The following is an 18,547-nucleotide window of genomic DNA, read 5'->3' on the forward strand; positions in this document are numbered from 1 at the left end:
ACAGAAAAAGGAAGACCTTTCTCTCTGTCTCTCTCTCTCTCTCTCACTGTCTAACTCTGCCTGTCAAAATAAATAAATAAATAAATAAATAAATAAATAAATAAACTTTAAGGGAAAAATCAGTTGGGTTTTTACAAATACACACACCCATGTAATCCACATCCTTATAAAGACTTAAAAAGTTTCTGTCACCCCTGAAGTATCCTGTTCCCTTTTCTGAATAATACTGCCCTGTACCACTGAGAATTGTTTCTATGACTTCTTTCCTGTTAAAGATTAATTTTGTCAGGCTTAGAGCTCCATATATTTGGCATATGTACTCTTTTAAATGTTTATTTATTCATTTTTATCTATTTGAAGTACAGAGAAATGGGGGCTGGGAAGAATGGACTTTTCCATCCATTGATTCTTTCCCCAAATGTCCACAATAGCCTGGGCTGGACAGGCCAAAGCCAGGGGCCAGGAATTCCATCCAAGTCTCCCAGAAGGGTGGCAGGAACTCAAGTATTTGAGCCATAGTCTACTGCCTCCCAAGTGCATTAGCAGGAAGCTAGATCAGAAGTGGAGGTGGGACTGAATTCCTGAGTGCCCTAGTGGCTGTTTAACTTACTACATCACATCACCCAGACCAGTGTGCGTTCTCTTATATCCAGTTTCTTTTGTTGACATATCTGTGAGATTCATCCACATCATTTTGTTAATTAGTAGTTCATTCTTCTTATGGTTGAGTAGTGGTCTGTTGTAATACCACAGTTTACCCGTTGTACTGTGTGTGATGTTCATTTAGGTTGTTGCCAGTTTATGGCCATTATAAAGAAAGCTGCAGTAGACATCCATGTACAGGATTTATATTTTAAGTAAATACCTGTAAGTGGGGTTTCTGGGTCCTGGGTAAGATGTACAACTGTTTAACAAAGCTGCTGAGCATGTTTCATAGAATTACAATTTTTTTATGCTCCCATTACCGATTATGAGTCTTGGTTACCCTGTGTTCTTACCAATATATGGTATTATCAGTCTTTTAAATGTTACACAGTCTAGTAGATGTGAGTGAAATCTCATTATGGCTTTAATTTATATCTGCATAATTACTGGTGAGGTTAAGTGCTTTCATATCTGCTTATTGGCCATTAATATACTTTTCTTTGTGAATGGTTTGTTCAATTCTTTCCTACTTAAAATAATTGTTTTATTTTCTTTTTTCATATTTTGGTACAAGTTATTTAGGATATATGTATTGTAAATATTTTCTCCCATTTTGTGGCTTGTGTATTGATTTTATTAATGATGTTTACTGAACAGAAGTTTTTCAACTTATTAAGTTGTATTTATTAATGTTTTTCTATTTAGTTACTGCTTTCTGTGTCCTAAAAAATCTCTGCTTACCCTCAAGTTACAAAAGTATTCTTCCATGGTTTCTTCTACAAGCTTTATAGGTTTTTTTTTTTTTTTTTTTTTTGACAGGCAGAGTTAGTGAGAGAGAGAGACAGAGAGAAAGGTCTTCCTTCTGTTGGTTCACTCTCCACATGGCCACTATGGCCAGTGTGCTGCGCCGATATGAAGCCAGGAGCCAGGTGCTTCCTCCTGGTCTCCCATGTGGGTGCAGGGCCCAAGCACTTGGGCATCCTCCACTGTACTCCCGGGCCACAGCAGAGAGCTGGACTGGAAGAGGAGCAACTGGGACAGAATCCGACGCCCCAACCAGGAATAGAACCCAGGGTGCCAGCGCCTTAGGCAGAGGACTAGCCAAGTGAGCCACAGCGCTGGCCTTAGAGTTTTAGTTTACATTTAGGTTTATTTTCTATCTTAGCTCAATTTTTGTGGATGTTGTGGTATAGAGATTGAAACTTACGTTTGATACTTCTTTCTCTGTAAAATTCACATTTCTAGGTTTTTCTTTTTAGTAAGAGGAAAATTTTACATTTACATGATCTTCTAATTTTTAAAAAATTTATATTTTTTCCATTTTGCTTGAAAGGCAGAGATAGAGACAGAAAGAGCTAATCCACTCCTCATATGCTGGTATTGGGACTGTGCCATACCCAATCTGGGAGCGCAGAACTTAATTCAAGTCTCCTTCATGGGTGGCAGGGACCCAAGTTCTTGAGTCGTCATCTGCTGCCTCTGGGGTGTGAATCAGCAGGAAGCTGGAATTGGAAGCACAGCCAGGGCTGGAGCCCAGTCATTTCAGTATGGGTTGTAGGCATCCCAAGTTGCGTCTTAACTGCTGTGCCACATGCCTTACCCAAGAACCTCTAATTATATATATTAAACTCTTGAAAAAACATGTATATCAATATTTAATGTAAAATATGTTTTTAAATATGTAGACACTATATAAACCAATGAAAATGAGGTTATTGTGCTGTGGTAATGAAATGATAGAACATTTTTCATATGTTTAAAGGCATATGTTAAATTTCTTTACTATTATTATAATAAGAGAATAATGTGAGAACTGTTTTTCATTGTACACATTCTGAAAATAAATGAATTTGTTTTGTTTGCTAGATGAAATCAAAGTAATTTTGATTGCCATGTGATATCTGTTTTATTGGTGGTCTGAAATCTTTCAGGCTTTCCATTCAAAACCCCTATTTTGAGGGGTTTGTAAGCACAGTTCAATAAAAAAAACTAGCTAAAAACTTGGAATTCATGATCTTGGTTCAATATGAGGTACTTACTTTAACAAAATTTTAAATAGTTCTTTTTCAAAATTGTGAGGAGTACAAAGAGGAATAAAGGAATTTCTTGGTTAAACCAGGAATATTTTTCTGGCCAACTTATCCCAATTAGATTTACATAGCAAACTTTCCTCTTCTAGAAATTATTTAAGTATGTATGTTCTTAGGTTCCATTTGCCACAAGAACTCGCCTCAAAATGTTCCTTTTCCTTTTGCTATAGTTTGTAACAAATACCCTCTGCCTCTGCTCTTTTTTTCCTACACATTTATGCTTTTTAAATTCTCTCTAGTATATTTGCATTAAAAATGGCTTTATGTTTTGGCTTTCTTTGGGCTTTCCCCCCCTTCCTCTTGCATGACCAGCTTGAATAAGCAGTATATAGCTACCTATTGTTGGAAAAGCAGCATTAACTTTGAGTGATGGTATAGTTTGAATAGTGTGGACTTGGCTGAAAATAAGTTTCTAAAGTGTAAACCTTAAACACGCTGCCGTGGAGGTTTCACTTGAGGAGCAGACTTTCGAACTAGGTTTTCTTCTTCTTCTGGAAAGTGTGGATGTCAGCTTGAGTACTTTCACAGTCTGTTTTTAACCTGTTTTGCATAGTGAACACTTAACTACTATTGGTCCATAAAGGTGTTTGTGGGTTTTGGTTGCTTTTATTTCACTTCTTATTTTTTGAAAATCATTTCCTGAAAACCTAGTACAGAAATGTTACTTACTCCAGGAAGTGAGATGATGATCTTTTGGAAAGCTTTACTTTCTAAAGAAAATTTGCTTCAGGCAAGAGGTTTTTAGGTGCTGCTGAAATTTTGGAGATCTGGGAAGATGGAGAAATAACATGACACCAGCTCTGAAGCAGCAACATCTGCTGTGGTTCAAAGCCACACAAAGAAAGCCACTGAAGCACTCGAATGTTTTGGACTGCACGGACAAGTGTGGTTCAGCTATAAAGACTGCAGAGTGGAGAAAACTTAAAGTTTGGAGGAGCTGATAAAAAATGGAGTCGTGGAAGATGAGCATCTTCAAGAAACAAACATCCCCTTGTCCTCCAAGCTATCGAAGATCTTTATCAGAACCTGCTTATGCAGATTCAGAGGTAGGAACGAGCTTAAAGATTTATCCATGGTGTGGTCCGGTGAAAAGCAAGAGGAAGAAAAGTGAAAATGCTGTTTCCAGTCTAGAAAAGCCACTGTGTGCTTATCGGTGGCAAAAGCATCCCAGCTTTAGATGGAAGGGGGGCAAAGGAGAGAGATTGCAACATAGAGCAAGAGACCTGGAGGATGCACAGCAAAACGTCCTGCCAAAGAGGGTTGATGAAGCTGCGGCCTCTGCTCAGGAGGTCCTCGGAACATCAGCAGAGAAGCTGAACCCGGCCAGCACCCAGTCACTTCGGTCTCCATTCACCAGATCTGTTTCAGAACCGGAACCCCGCTGCGGTATCAGAGTTGTTAGAGCGTGGCCGGCTTCAGTGGGGCCAGTGGAGGCTGAAGAGCAGGGATATTTTATCCGTGGCATTTTCTCTACTCTGTCTAATGGCTTCTCCAGGATGCTGAGTCTAAGAGGAGAATCAGCCAATGAGCCAATGAGAGAAGAAGGTATATTGTGATGAATAAGGGGAAAAGGGCATGGCTCGGATTTAATTACCATTGACATTTTTGTTGTGTTTTATTATCACTAAACCACTTTTTTTGCTCATTATAAGGTATACTTACTTAATCAGCAAAATATTTGAAATAATAATCACTGTTTCACAAGCCTTTCAATGATGATAGTAAATAGTAGTAAAAAAATGAATGGACTTGGTTAATTCAAGAAACGTTTTATGATACTAATTCTTGAGCTGCTTTTGGGGCCTGTGTATAAAACAGGGTTTTTTTAGCTATTTATTTTCATTGATCTGCTTTTGCTAGTGAAATGCATTTTTGAGACAGAAGCAGTCAAATCATTTTCTCATGACATTTGGGGACTAAAAGCATGATTTCTACAATTATGTTATAAAAATTAATTTAAAATTAATGTTATTAGGGAGAACTATATGCAGCTGAACTTTAATGATAGTTTTTAATAATTTGAGATTTTGATTTGCTTCATAAAAATATGCAACTTGACTATGGAAAATAAGGAAGTAAATCTTGAATATTTGTTTAGATAGCAAAAAAGAAAATTTTGTTTGATGCATTATTTTATAATAGGATCACCTTAAAAATAACCTTCATCTAGGACTTGTTTAAACATAAAGATATATTTTATTTCATTCTGTTATATTTTGACCTTAGTATTGTTAATCCTCCTCCAAAAACATTTTTAAATTTTTTTGACCTGATTGCCTTGGAAATGGTTGACATCATCTAATGTACCATCTCAGTTATAACTTGGGGCCTTAGTTGTTTTGAAACTTTAACACTGGAACCTTGATTGTATATTCATCTTGTTGAGATAACTTGACAGGCTCCTATCAGTAAGAAAATCTCAGTGTTATCATTAACAGGAGATTGAATACATCAGTGAATGTTTACATTCCTTCTAAAATTGTGGGAATTGTTGAAGAACTTTGCTCTGGGGAAATAATTTAATTCTTTTTAAAATAAAATAAATTTGAAGAATGCCAGAGTGACATTTTCAGTGAGAAGTTCAGTAACTTTCCAAGTTCACGTGTGCCAAAAATTCTGTTTCTTCTAAACCCTGCCCTCCCTAATGTTCCTTTTGTTTGGTGAGTTTTGATGGTATGATGAAACATCTAAATTTTCTTCTTACCTTTGGCAAATAGATAATAATCAAGAGGAAAATCTTCTTACTTGCTATGCTTCCATTAGCATTCCATAAAAAGTTTTGAAAGACTAGATTGTTGCTTTCCTTGGATGCCAGTATGTCTGTTTCTGTGCCAGCTGATCACAAGGTGATCACAATACAGGAATGTCAAAATAAATTTGTAGAATCAATACTTCTCAGGGTTCTACATGTGAGCATTTGATAGAAGCAGCTAAAGGCTTTCAAAATATTCATGTTTATAAATATGTTTAGACTTTTGTGGTTTGATTTCTGCTTTTGGTAAATATATCAAAATATTTTTTACTCCCTACTATATGTGAGATACTGTGAGATTTTATAGACCTGATTTTTATATATCTTTGGTCTACGTAATTAAGGAGATATAAAATGTTATATGTTGATTACTTTGTACTATCTATCCTAATTATAGAATAGTTACATCCGTGGAGCATATAGAATTTATGTTTAAGGTGCTGTTGTAAAGAATTTCAGTTCTCATAGTTAAAGGACAGTGCATAGTGTTCTTACCAGTCAGATCAGTATTTATTACACAGATGTTCTGCCACTTTGTCAGGGAGGTCAGGCTCTTAAGGTGGAAAGGTACCATTTAATATGCAGAGTGGGGCAAATGCGTGTGCAGAGGTCTGATTTCCTCTTTTGACAACAGCTTCTTCCCGGCCTGCTGGGACCTATGAGAGCGGTGAGCTCTTTTGCAGTTGTGAGCTATTCTTTATTCTTTATTCCTCACAAAGGAAAGACTACCACTAGCCTGGGAGATTGGAATTCTGCTTTGAATTCTTCCAATTGCCTTTTGTGAAATTATTTCCCTTATAGTCCTGTGGAATAGTAATTCCTTCCTTAAAGGGTGATAAATGAAATGCAGAAATGCTGTGTGAAGTAGAATGCATTCTGTGAATAGGAGGCATACTTATCAGAGTTGTTGTTGCGGTCTTGTGACAGGCATGGAATTATACTCACACCTCAGTAACTACAGGGACCCGTCTGAGAAATATGTCATTAAGCAGTTTTCTTGTTGTGCAAACATCATAGAGTGCATATGCAGTCTGTCCTTGACTGAAGCATCATTATGCCATGCATGACTGTAGTTATGATGAGTGTAAAATGTATGCTAAATTATGTATCCTTTTGTCACTTAAGACTATTTCATATACATCCCCATGTATTCTGTGGCAATAAAAATGGCAGGATGGTGGGCTGTCTGGAAGTCTGTTCCAATGAAATTCTGAAATGCTCTATTGGACATTTCAGATGTTTACAATTATTTTTCTTCATTGCAGTTCCCACAATGGAAATATTTTTTGTTAGTGCTGTTGCCTTATTTATTTGTGGTATATACGATGAATTATTTCCTTGTGATATGAATCACCTTGTATCTCATCGTGCATCATAAGGTTCCTGTTAGATAGACTTTTGTAATGCCTGTAACAATCCGTGGATATAGTTTTTCCCCATGACCTTACCAGATGTGAAGTTGAGCATTTTTCATTTCATTTCTTTGTGTTTTCCTTAAAGTGTATGAGGGAAAGGAAGAGATCTTTGGAGTTACACAAATGGGTTAAAATTTTTACCCATGTTATTGGTAGTTACATGCTGAGGAAGTGTATTAGAATCTTTCTGACTCTCCATTTCCTCATTGGTAAAATATGAGATAATTATAACTAGCTTTTGGGACGTTGTCAATAATAAATGAAATGAGTTGTTTAGCTTCTTTTAGTTTCAGCTACTTAGTTAATAAAAGAATTTATTATGATCAGTTTAGTGGGTATACCGTATTACTGTTATATTTTTATTTTAGATTTTATACTGTTTATATTAGTGAAGTGGTAAGTTTTCATGTTAAACGTTTGATAGTTTCTTTGCAGTTATTTGACTTGTTCGAGTAGAGTGTCTTTTTTTAAGATTTATTTATTTATTTGAAAGGCAGAGTTACAGAGAGAGAGACAAAGAGAGATTTTCCACCTGCTGGGTCACTCCCCAAGTGACTGCAACAGCCAAAGGTAGGCCAGGCCGAAGTCAGGAAGGAGGAGCCAGGAGCTAGAAGCTTCTTCTCGATTTCCCATGTGGGTGACAAGGGCCCAGGAACTTGGGATGTCTTCCGTTGCTTTCCCAGGTGCATTAGCAGGAAGCTGGATCAGAAGTGGAGCAGCAGGCTGTGGCTAAACCTGCTGTACCACAGCGTGGGCCTCAAGGCTTTTGATTGCCTAGATTATTTAGAGTAGAATCTGAGAATGTATGTTGCGATATTTTATTTATTAATATTTCAGTTTTTGAAGTTTTTTACCTTTATCTCAAGAATCCTTGTTTTCAAGTAAATGTTAAGCAGGTACCTTTATTCTTCAGTGATGTTTTAAGGTGATTTAAAATTTGGAATTCACTGTTATTTGTCTGTTGTTTTCAGCTTCTTGTGTTTTGCTGGTGGTTTCTGTATTTTTTTTCACTTGGATTTCCTTTTTTTTAAAAATTATTTTTATTTATTTGAGAGAGAAAAAAAAAATAATGAACCCGTGGTTCATTCCCCCAAATGCCCGCAATGGAGGGGGCTGGACTGGGGCTAAGCTAGGGCTGGGTTTGGAGTCAGGAGCCAGGAACTCAATCTAGGTCTTCTATGTGGGCAGCAGTAAACCAGTTATTTGAGCCATCACAGTTATGTCCCAGGGTCTGTAATAGAGGAAAGCTGGAATCAGGAGGCAGAACCAGATACTAAACATTGGCACTGTGTCGTGGCTGGAGAGCATCCTATGGCTTCTTAACTGCTAGGACACATACCTACTCTTTTTTGGATTTTCAGTTTATTAACATTTGGATATAAAAAACAGCCTCCTCCAAAATAAAAAAATTGTTTTCATTTTTCCCCCTCAATTTTAACTAAGCTAATTCATATAAAAGTAGTAATTGTTCCAAGCTAATTATTAGATATAATCAATAAAGATTACATAAATATTTTTCTCTACTTCCCTCTTTGAATTTGTGTCAAAGGATCTCAGGAAACAGTCCTTGAAAGTAAAATTTTCTTGTCCTTTTTGTCTCATGGTTTTAAATGATTAGAGTTAGCTGTTTCCATGTATTATGTAGTTTCTGAGCAATCTGACAAATAAAATGAAAAAAATATGGATTTATCTGTGAAGACTTTCCTTAACAAGTAACTGACTGGTTTACTTTTCTTATCTAAGACAGAGTAATTTTTTTTTAAAAAAAAGATTTATTTTATTCATCTGAAAGACAGAGTTACAGAGAGAGGTAGAGCCAGAGAGAGAAAGAGAGAGGTCTTCCATTCTGCTGGCTCACTCCCCAGATGATCACAGTGGCCGGAGCTGCGCCGATCCAGAGCCAAGAGCCAGGAGCCAGGATCTTCCTTCGGGTCCCCAACGTGGGTGCAAGGGCCCAAGGGCTTAGACCATCTTCTATGGCTTTCTCAGGCCATAGCAGAGAGCTGGATCGGAAGTGGTGCAGTCAGGATTAGAACCAGCTCCCATATGGGATGCCAGCACTGCAGGCTGGGGCTTTAGCCCCCTGTGCCACAGCGCTGGCTCCAAAGACAGAGTAATTAAATTTGAATTAACTGGGTCAGCAAATCAAGAAGTAAATTTCTGGGAGAAAGGTAGTATCCTAAGGAATAAAATTTCCTGGCCAATTTATTATTTACCTAAAATATCTTAGTCCATTTTCCAAAGGTCGTTAAATTGTTATCCCACCTTTTCCTGCCTGCCAGATTTTCTATGCTCATTTTCCAGCAGTTTGAGTTGGAGAGCCATTGATTACCAAACTCTGAGATAACCAGAAGATATTCTCTTGGTTTAAATGTTAGATGCAAGGAATCTGACAGACTGTGATTGTGGTAACTAACAGTGGTACTAATCATATAGTAGTTTTTTCAGGCAATGCTTAATAATCTTGAGTGCTAAGCTGCTCCTAACCTAGAACAGAATTTAGATCTTCCTAAGTATGTAATCTGCCGCTCCTCTTAGGGAGCTGTCTCTCAGCTCTAGGATATGCTGTTAACCTCCGTTTCCTAAACCACAGGTTTTTGTTTTAGGATATAGCCTGGTCACTTAAATCCAATAGAATTCCTGATAACCACTGAAAAACTTCATTGGTTAACCTAATACTATTTTTAAATGTATATGGCTCACTTCTTTGCTTCTCAAGCCTATAATGATTGGTAATTCCTTGGTTTTCAGTTGTTCATGTTCTAAGACTATACATGGTTTTCCAGTACAGTCTTAGAATACAAAAGAAACAAATAACATTGTTTGTTTTTAAATATTATGATGGCCGGTTTGTTACAGTAGTTAAAACTTCAGGTGTAACTTGCATAAAATGCCAGAATTCTCTGGAGTGAAAATTAACCTATGACTTTTTATATTGGACTAATTATTTATGTAACTGGACCTTGATCTTCATTTCCTTATTGGACTCCCCTCTCTTTTCCTTCCTTAGCAAAGTCCTTGAGGATGATACAGATGAATATTTATTAATCTAGTCTAGGAGTTTGCAACGTAGCAAGGAGGCAGAAATGTAATCAAATAAATAAGAGTCCCTGAGAAGTGTTATTTGAAATAGATTTGGATTTGTAAGTGTATGTTAGCTTAAGGAAAGAAGTATAGGGGCCTTCAAAGCAGAGAGAGTGGCGTGAAGACACAGAGTCCATTAGGGGACAGTGAGGAGTTCATTCGCTAAGTAAAAACTGTTTAGGTAGGGGTACGGGGCAGTCGATGCAGCTGGAGAGGAACATGGAAGGTTGATGTTTAAAGAGTTCTGAACTGAGCAACAAGCTAAGATTTTGGGTTTCAAGATTTTTAAACAGGAGGTAAACTTTATTTTCTAGGCAGATAATTCTGTGGATTACAATGCTAAGTTAAAGTGAGGCATGATAAAAGCCAAATTTAAAGCAATATCAGCGGTAAGTGAGAGTAGACAAAGAACTAAGATGTTTATGAGGTAGACTGACAGAAATTGAAGAATAATGCAGAAAGCAAAATAGGAAATAATACTATGTGAAAGTTTTTAGATGAGGATATATATGTTAAAACCTTTAAGTTTTAGGATAAAGAAGATGTTCAAAGGCAAAGGGAATGGACATGTGTTTAGAAATCTCTATAAACCTGGGGTTTCAATCTCTGGATACTTTATATACTTTATCTGGTTCAATCCTCTGAATAGCTCTGTGAGGTAGTTAGTGCTATTCTCACTTTAAAAGTAAAGGAGTAGAGCTTCACAAAGTCCCGCGACTATACCATTCATAAATGTTGCGTGTGAAGTCTTCAGACCCGAAGCTTCTCCATTTTGTGACTCCCTTAGAGCACAGGGGGTTTGGGAGGTTTTCAGGAACAGAGGTACACCTGCCCAATGGGCTTTGAGGAGTGGAGGGGACAGAGTTCTGGAGCAGAGGCCAGTTTCCTTATGAAGATGCATGTTTGGATGCACATGGCTGTGAAGCTCCAGGAGTGGATTAAATCCCTTAGGCTTGGGAGGTAGTATGGGGGTAATAAAAATGTCAAGGCTAGCTTCTTGGCCTTCACCTCTGGCCATCTTATTTCTGGCTAACCAGAGTCAGTTAGCTTGTGAGAAGACTCTGTGATCAACCTTTGTGATTACAGACTTGCAGTTTACCCATTGTAGTAGCAACACATGTACATACATATCATATGTAATATATACACACAGGCACAGCAGATTTATTTTTACTTAACAGCTTTATTGACATATAATTCACATACCATACTATTTTCCCAGTTTAAGTATACAGTTGAATTTTTTTGTAGTGGTGACATATACATATCAAAGATTTTACCATTTTAACCATTTTATGTCAAGTTCAGTCGCTAAAAGTGCGTTCATGTGATTGTGCAGGCAAAACCATCATCTGTCTGCAGACTGTTAGATCTTACCAGACTCAAGAATAAACACTAACTCCTCAGTCTCCCTTCACCCTGTCCCCTGGGAACGCCTTCTACTTTCTGTCTCTATGAATGCCACTCCCCAGTACTTCATGGAAGTGGAATCATCTCTTTGTCTTCTTGTGTAGGTTAGTTGTTGTTAGTATTCAGTTATGCAACCATACCACAATGTTAACGTTTTGGTGGCTCAAAAAGAAACCTTGTGCCTGTTAGCAGTAACTCCCTGTTTCTTCCTGAGAGAGAGTCCCATTCAGCAACTTAGGCATTCACTGTTAATGTACTTTGCCTGTATATTTGCAGACAGATTCATGTAAATGGAGTTATATAAAATGTAGCCTTTTGTGTCTATATGGTTGCTTAGCGTGTTTTCATGGTTCATCTGTTACAACAGCTACCAGTACTTCATTTCTTTTTATGACAAATTAAAAATGTATTATATAGGTAGTTTTGGGTTCTTTCTACCTTTTAGTTATTAATTATGCTGTTATGAACATTATTGAGCAAGGTATTATATGCGCATTTTCTTTTAAAGATTTATTTGAAAGGCAGAGCTACAAAGAGACAGACAGAGAGAGAGAGGTCTTCCATCCGCTGGTTCACTCCCTAGGTGACTACAATGGCCAGAGCTGTGCCAATCTGAAGCCAGGAGCTACGAGCTTCCTCCAGGTCTCCCTTGCGGGTGCAGGGGCCCAAGGACTTGGGCCATCTTCCACTGCTCTTCCAGGCCACAGCAGAGAGCTGGATTGAAAGTGGAGCAGCATGATTTCAACTGGTGCCCACATGGGATGCTGGCAGCGCAGGCGGCAGCTTTACCCGCTGCACCACAGCGCCAGCCCCACACATATGTTTTCATTTCTGTTAGGTATTTAAATTTATATTTTGCAAACAGTGTATCCAGCTTCCAAAATAATTATTTGGTATTTTGCAACCTTAAGTCACCTTTATTTTTCCTTTTGTTATCTAAACATGTATGGCCTTGCTTTTTTTTTTGTTTGTTTTACATCTACATATTCAGTAAATATTTGTGTATGAACATATATTAAAAGTTTTAGTGTTTATCAAATACTTTCAGTAATTAGCAGCTTCCTAATCTGTGTTGAAGAATATAAATGCAGCTATGTGTTAATTCAGTGTGATCTGGGGTTTCCCACTGGTAGCTTAATGACAATGGATAGCGTGATTTGTCTACATTTCCAGGATGATTGTCATATTTTTATCTGCTGGAGGCAACTGTTAGTCAGTTTCTCACACTCAAGGCCAGTTTGTCTTTGGAAGCAAAGCGAAGAGTTAAGATGAGTAATGGGTCTGAATCCATGGTTATGAAACCTGATCCATGTAAGTACACAGGTTCTTGGTGACTGTGCTTTAGTCAGTAAACCACAGACATTTTTCCTGTTATTCTCATGTGGAACTCTCATTGCGATAACTAAAGTTCTTTTTCTCTTAAATTCTGCATTTGATGGTAACTACTTATTCACTTCCCTTTATGAAGTAGAAATCTTGGGCTCTATCCCTGGCTTTAGACATGTCACCAAAACGTCAAAATAGTTTGAAGCTTGAAGGACATCAATTCAATTGTAACTTAGCATAGTACATAACCATAACTTTGGTCAAAATAAACGGTATTTTGAATGCTATGTGTGTGGTTTGTTGTTCTGGAGCAACGTGGTATCTGGTGGTTAGAACATATGAGTTGCTGTCAGCATTTGTGGGTTTTATTCCCAGATCCAAGCTTTTCAAAAAAGAGAGGCACAGTCCATGCCTGTTATATGTTTAGCACAATGCTTTATATGCTGTGGATGTGCTGTAAACAACTAGTGAAGATTTTGTACTATTTACAGAATAACTGAAACAAATCACTCACAATATACGTAAAATAATGAGAGCTTTCAAGGGTTACTTAGTGACTCCATTCTTAAGCTTTCTTTAAGAATGGCATGATTAATGTTCCCACGTAGTAATGAAAGTATTTTAAGCTAGTTATAATGAACTTTTTAAAAAGATTTATTTATTTGAGAGGCAGAGGTTATAGACAGAGAGAGGAAACGACAGAGTCTTCTATCCACTGGTCACTCCCCAAATGGCCTGAACAGCTGGAGCTGGGCTTATCTGAAGCCAGGAGCCAGGAGCTTCTTCCCAGTTCTCCCACATGGGTACAGGGGCCCAAGCACTTGGGCCATCTTCCCCTGCTTTCCCAGGTCATTAGCAGGGAGCAGGATGTGAAATGGAGTGGCTGGGACTTGAACTGAGGCCCATATGGGATGCTAGCACTAAAGGTACAGGCTTAAGCTACTATGCCACAATGCCAGTCCCAAACATTTTTTAATTCAGCTTGTATGGGCATTACTCTGTATCCGAGGGATTGTTGAAAGCTCTATTTAATGGCACTCATCTATTTCACATGTACTACTTGCCAAAATCGCAGAGTAACAGACATGCTTTAAGATTGTGTGATGATTCTAACTGATATTCTAGTATTAGGTATTACTTCCTTCCATCCTCCTGGTGACAGCCGAAACTGAGGTTCTTAAAAATAAGCTGTCTTGTAATATTACTGGTCCTTAAGGTGGGTGGAGATGTTCTGTTCCTAAAATAAGTAATAAGAGTCTTCTCTATTAAAATAGATGAATGGCATTTTTTTAATTAAAGATTTTTCTTTTCTAAATTATTCCTTAACATTTTGATGCCTTGCTATCCCGTAGCCTATAATAAAGTTTAAAAGTATTTTATTTCATTCAAATTTGTGTATCTGATATTTTATATGTAGTATAAACTTTTATGGTGGCTTTTTCTTCTGTGACTTCACTTTAGGACGTCACTTTTTTTTTCTTTTAAATTTGTTTATTTTCATTTGCTTGAAATGCAAAATTAGAGAGCAGTGCAGTGGAGATATCTTCATCCACTGGTTCATTTCTCAGATGACTACAATGGCCAGGTAAGCCAGGAGCATGGAACCCTCTCCTGGTCTCTCACTTGGTAGGCAGGAGCCCAGGCACAAAGTCCATCGTCCTCTGCATCCCAGGATGCTCCAGCAGAAAGTTGGATTGGAAGTAGAGGTGCTGGGACTCGAACCAGCACTCTATGTAGAATGTGACATCCCTAGCAGAGGCTTAACCTGCTGTACCAGATCTTCGTTTCATTTACTGTTTTTTTTTTTTTTTTGGGGGGGGGTGTTTGTTTCAGTCTTTATATCATTTATTTGTGCTGTTTTATTATTTCTTTCCTTCTAATTTTGTTCTTGTTTTTCTAGTTCCTTGAGGTGCAGTGATTAGTTGTTTGAGATCTTTCTGCTTGCTTTCTTTTTTTTTTTTTTTTTTAATATAGGCACTGACTACTGTAAATTTTCCTCTTGGTATCACTTTTGCTGTATCCCACAGTTTTGGGGACATTGTGTTTCTATATTCATTTGTTTCAGGAAATTTAAATATTTCTTCCTTAGTTTCTTCTTTGATCCACTCTCTCCTTTCTCCCTTGATTTCTAAGGTTCTGCTCAGAGACTGCAGTCAGGTAAATTAGGACTCCTTTATGTGTTATTATGTTTTTTCTCTTGCAGCTTTCAGAATTCTCTATCTTTAGCCTTGAATAACTTAATTATGAAATGTCTTGGGATAGACTTGAGTGAATTGAATCTGACCAATGACTTTTGTCTTTACTATATCTTGAAAATTGTATATTTTCTTAGATTTAGGACATTTTCTGTTATTATCTCGTGAATATGCTTTCTACCCCTGTACCTTTTTAAAGTCCTTTCTGAGCTCCATCCTCAGATATTTTCTCATTTCATGCTGTCCTAATGTTCCCATCAGCTTTCTTAATTTCTCTTGATACTTTTTTGTTTTTCTCCATTAATTGTGTATGTTAAAATACCTTGTCTCGTAGTTCACTGATTCTTTCTTCTGTTTGATTTATGCTACTATTGATTACTTTTATCACTTTTTAAAAGAGAATATTTATTTGAAAGGAAGAATTAGAGAGAGAGAGAATGAATGAGACAAATAAACAACAAGATCTTCCATCCACTGATCCACTCCTTGAATGACTGCAATGGCCAGAGCTGGGCTGATCCAAAGCCAGGAGTTTCTTCTGGGTCTCCCATGTGGGTGCAGGGGCCCAAGGACTTGGGCCGTCTTCTGCTGCTTTCCCAGGTGCATTAACAAGGAGCTGGATTGCCAGGACTTGAACCAGCACCCATATGGGAAGCCGGAGCACTGCCGGCAGGGACTTTACCCACTACTGCACAATGCTGGCCTCAAAATCTGTACCATTTAAAATTTTGCTTTGCATATTTTTTGTTGACATATTTCTATTTGTCTCTGTCTCTCTCACTGTCCAATCTGCCTGTCAAAAAAAATAAATAAATAAAATAAAGGCCGGTGCCGCGGCTCACTAGTCTAATTCTCTGTTAGAATATGAAATGCTTCCTCCATCTTCTCTTGAAGTTAATTAGTTTCCTTAAAATAGGCATTTTAAAATTGTCGTTCAAGCATTTGGAAATTTCAGTTTGCAAATAGTTATTTGCTGGCACCTTATTTTGTTCCTTACGTGAGGTCATTTTTTCCCTTGGGAGTTCTTCACTCTTGGTGTTTGATGTCTGTTCATTGAAGGATTGGTTCTAGTAAACTGGCTTCCTTTGCATGTGTCCTTTCAGAAATTTTAACTAGTTTGTTTATTTTCTCTGAGCCTGTGGACATTGGTGTGTTATTTCAGCACTAGAGGGTGTCCTAAGTTGAGGTTTGCTCTAGGTCTGCTTTTTTTTTTTTTTACTGTCTTAGTCACACTTGACTCTCCACGTTGAGACTGGTTCCAAATCCACAGTTGGTATGTTGTTCATAATGTACTGAGGAAGTGCCTAAAAAAGGGGTCGTCTCTGTCCACAGCCCTCTCCCTGGGGCCGAGGATGTCCAGAATCCTGGTCCTTTGGCCATCAGTGCCATCGTGCCCACCAAGAACAGGATGGCCTGGGAGTAGGACCGAAGCCTGCCCTGCTTTGGTCTGTCTGCTGCTGAAGTGTGCTTACTGCTGGATGCTGCTGCCACCAGCCTCTGATCCTGGCTTGGGTTCAAGACTGGTCACTGGTGCTGCAGAAGCTTCCTTGGCACAGAGCAGGTCCACAGGCACCAACTCCAGGCACCAGACTGGATGTCGTGGCTCTCATGAGGATGACCTGGTATAGAAACAGCTGTTCCAGTTGGTGTTTCTGTGGGAAGATGGTCACTTCAGTATCTTACTCAGCTGCCTCTTGTTCCACCTTGTTCTTTAGTTAATTTTGTTCTGTTTTCTCTGTGTATATATTCTGTAAATTTTGTTGATTTGTCTTCACAGTTATTAATTCTGCCTTCTATCATCTCTTATTAGTAAGCCATTTCCATGAGAGTTTTATTTCTGTTATTGTATTGTTCAGTTCTATAATTTGCATATGGTTTCCTTTTATAACCTCTGTTGCTTTGATGAAATTTTCTATTTTCTTTGTTTCAAGAGAATTTTGAATTGATTATGAATCAGTTTGTTATTGGCTGCTTTAAATTCCTTTTCAGATAATTTCAACATTTGATTCTATTCTGTTGATTGTCTTCTCAGGTTGTGATTGTCTAATTCTTGGCATGTTAGATGAATATTTAATTGAATTGAACATTTTGACTGTTATATTAGGACCCTCTGGGCATTATTTAAGTCTTTTAATTTTTACAAGCAATCATTCTTTCTAGGTTTAGCATGGAGCTCCAAAGTGTGCTGTTGTGAGCCATTGTTCCTTTGATAATTTAATTTTCATAGCCTTTGGTGTCTTCCTGGTTTATTGGGAATTCTTTTTGATCCTTGCTTTGTTGTCCAAAACTGGAAAAGGCCAATCCTGAGTAAAACTGTCTAGTGCCTACTGGAGGGAAGTACATCCTTGGCCTATGGGGAAAATGTGGCTTCTGGAACTTGCCCGTTGGTGGGATCCCTCAACCCCACCTGTGGGAAATGAGACTACTTTCCAGACCAAGACTTCGTTGTGGTATCCCCGCCCCGTTCTGGTCCCTCACCTAAGGAGAAAGTAGTCTGAGGGGAAGGAGAATGCTTTACTTGACTGCTTATTACCTGTGGTCTCCCCTTGCCTCAGATAATGATCCTGCTTGGTGTTGTCGAATGAATAAGCCTGCTGCTGTTACTACTATTGTTATTTTGTAAAATTCTAAGGTCAGAAAAGGCAAGGGTGAAGTGAGGTCTGGTAAGTTTTGTGTGAGTCTAAGAACCAAGAGTCTGGGTTCTATTTCTGTTTTGTTCCTGATTCACTAGGATTCTTTGAGAAACTGCGTAACCTTTTTTTGTCTAAATGTAGCCATCTAAAGCTGGAAGAATCTTGCCATCTGCCTACTTCAAGAAGATGGTAAGGAATATTTTGGAAAATGCTTTGAGATCTGTGGGTGAAGGGTGCTATGTAAGCTTATAACTTGTTTCATCTCAGCATTGACATTAACTAGCTCATTAAACATGTATACAGTTTTTAAGTCTGCTTAACCAGTATTCTGATGTTACTATATTCATCGTGTAGGAGTGTTATTTCTGTTGGAATATTGCCTTTTGTGTTTTCTTCATCATTTAAAAATGTAGATTCCTATTACCATATTTTACTGGAACTATATGTAAAAGTCAGTATGTTTAAATTATGGCTAATGATAACTTAATTCCTCATTTTTGTACTTAGTTTTAATTAAAATTAAAGAAAAGAAAAAAGATGAGAGTGGGGACAGAATACTTGATTAATTGTATTGAGAATAGAATAAAGACTGGAAAGAACCATGAAAGATCATCTAGTGTCCCCTTCTGCCTGAAACAGTATTATATTTTAATAAATTCAGTTCAGTAATTATTGATCAAGTCACTGTCATATGGATGACATATAATAGTCCTTTTCCTCACATGCTTACAGTATAATAGCGAATATAAAATGCAATTATTTATTTTTAATAATCATTAATGATAATCTTTTCAGAGTTAGTTACAAGTGCAGGGACCACTTGAACTAGAGGAGACATGATCCTGACTATTTTAAGTTAGCTAGGGCTACCTAAATGTTTTTATGTATGGTTCTAGGAGACAGATGATCAGAACAGAAAAGACTACACATAAACTGGTTTGTTTTTGCTGTTGTTAAAAATTTATTTTATTTATTTGAAAGGCAGAATTACAGGAAG

At 37.6% G+C, this 18,547-nt stretch overlaps 1 protein-coding gene across 8 annotated transcripts in view; it reads left to right on the forward strand.

Annotated features, from left to right (window-relative positions):
• The window catches only part of RASAL2 (RAS protein activator like 2), a 416,913-nt gene that overhangs the window by 123,456 nt on the left and 274,910 nt on the right, over positions 1-18,547 (forward strand). For 4 of the 8 annotated variants that reach the window (XM_051856986.3, XM_051856987.3, XM_051856988.3 and 1 more), the window contains exon 1: positions 2,208-4,280. The exons of the other annotated variants lie outside the window; for them this stretch is intronic. In XM_051856986.3, the coding sequence (XP_051712946.2) occupies positions 3,683-4,280 (598 nt within the window). In that variant the 5' untranslated portion in view covers positions 2,208-3,682. Of the gene's footprint in view, positions 1-2,207; positions 4,281-18,547 lie in introns of those variants that run through there. 8 annotated transcript variants of the gene reach the window in all.

The sequence above is a fragment of the Oryctolagus cuniculus genome, chromosome 7 (genome assembly GCF_051225735.1).
Source record: "Oryctolagus cuniculus isolate XC-2025 breed Fujian yellow rabbit chromosome 7, ASM5122573v1, whole genome shotgun sequence".
Lineage (NCBI taxonomy): Eukaryota > Metazoa > Chordata > Mammalia > Lagomorpha > Leporidae > Oryctolagus > Oryctolagus cuniculus.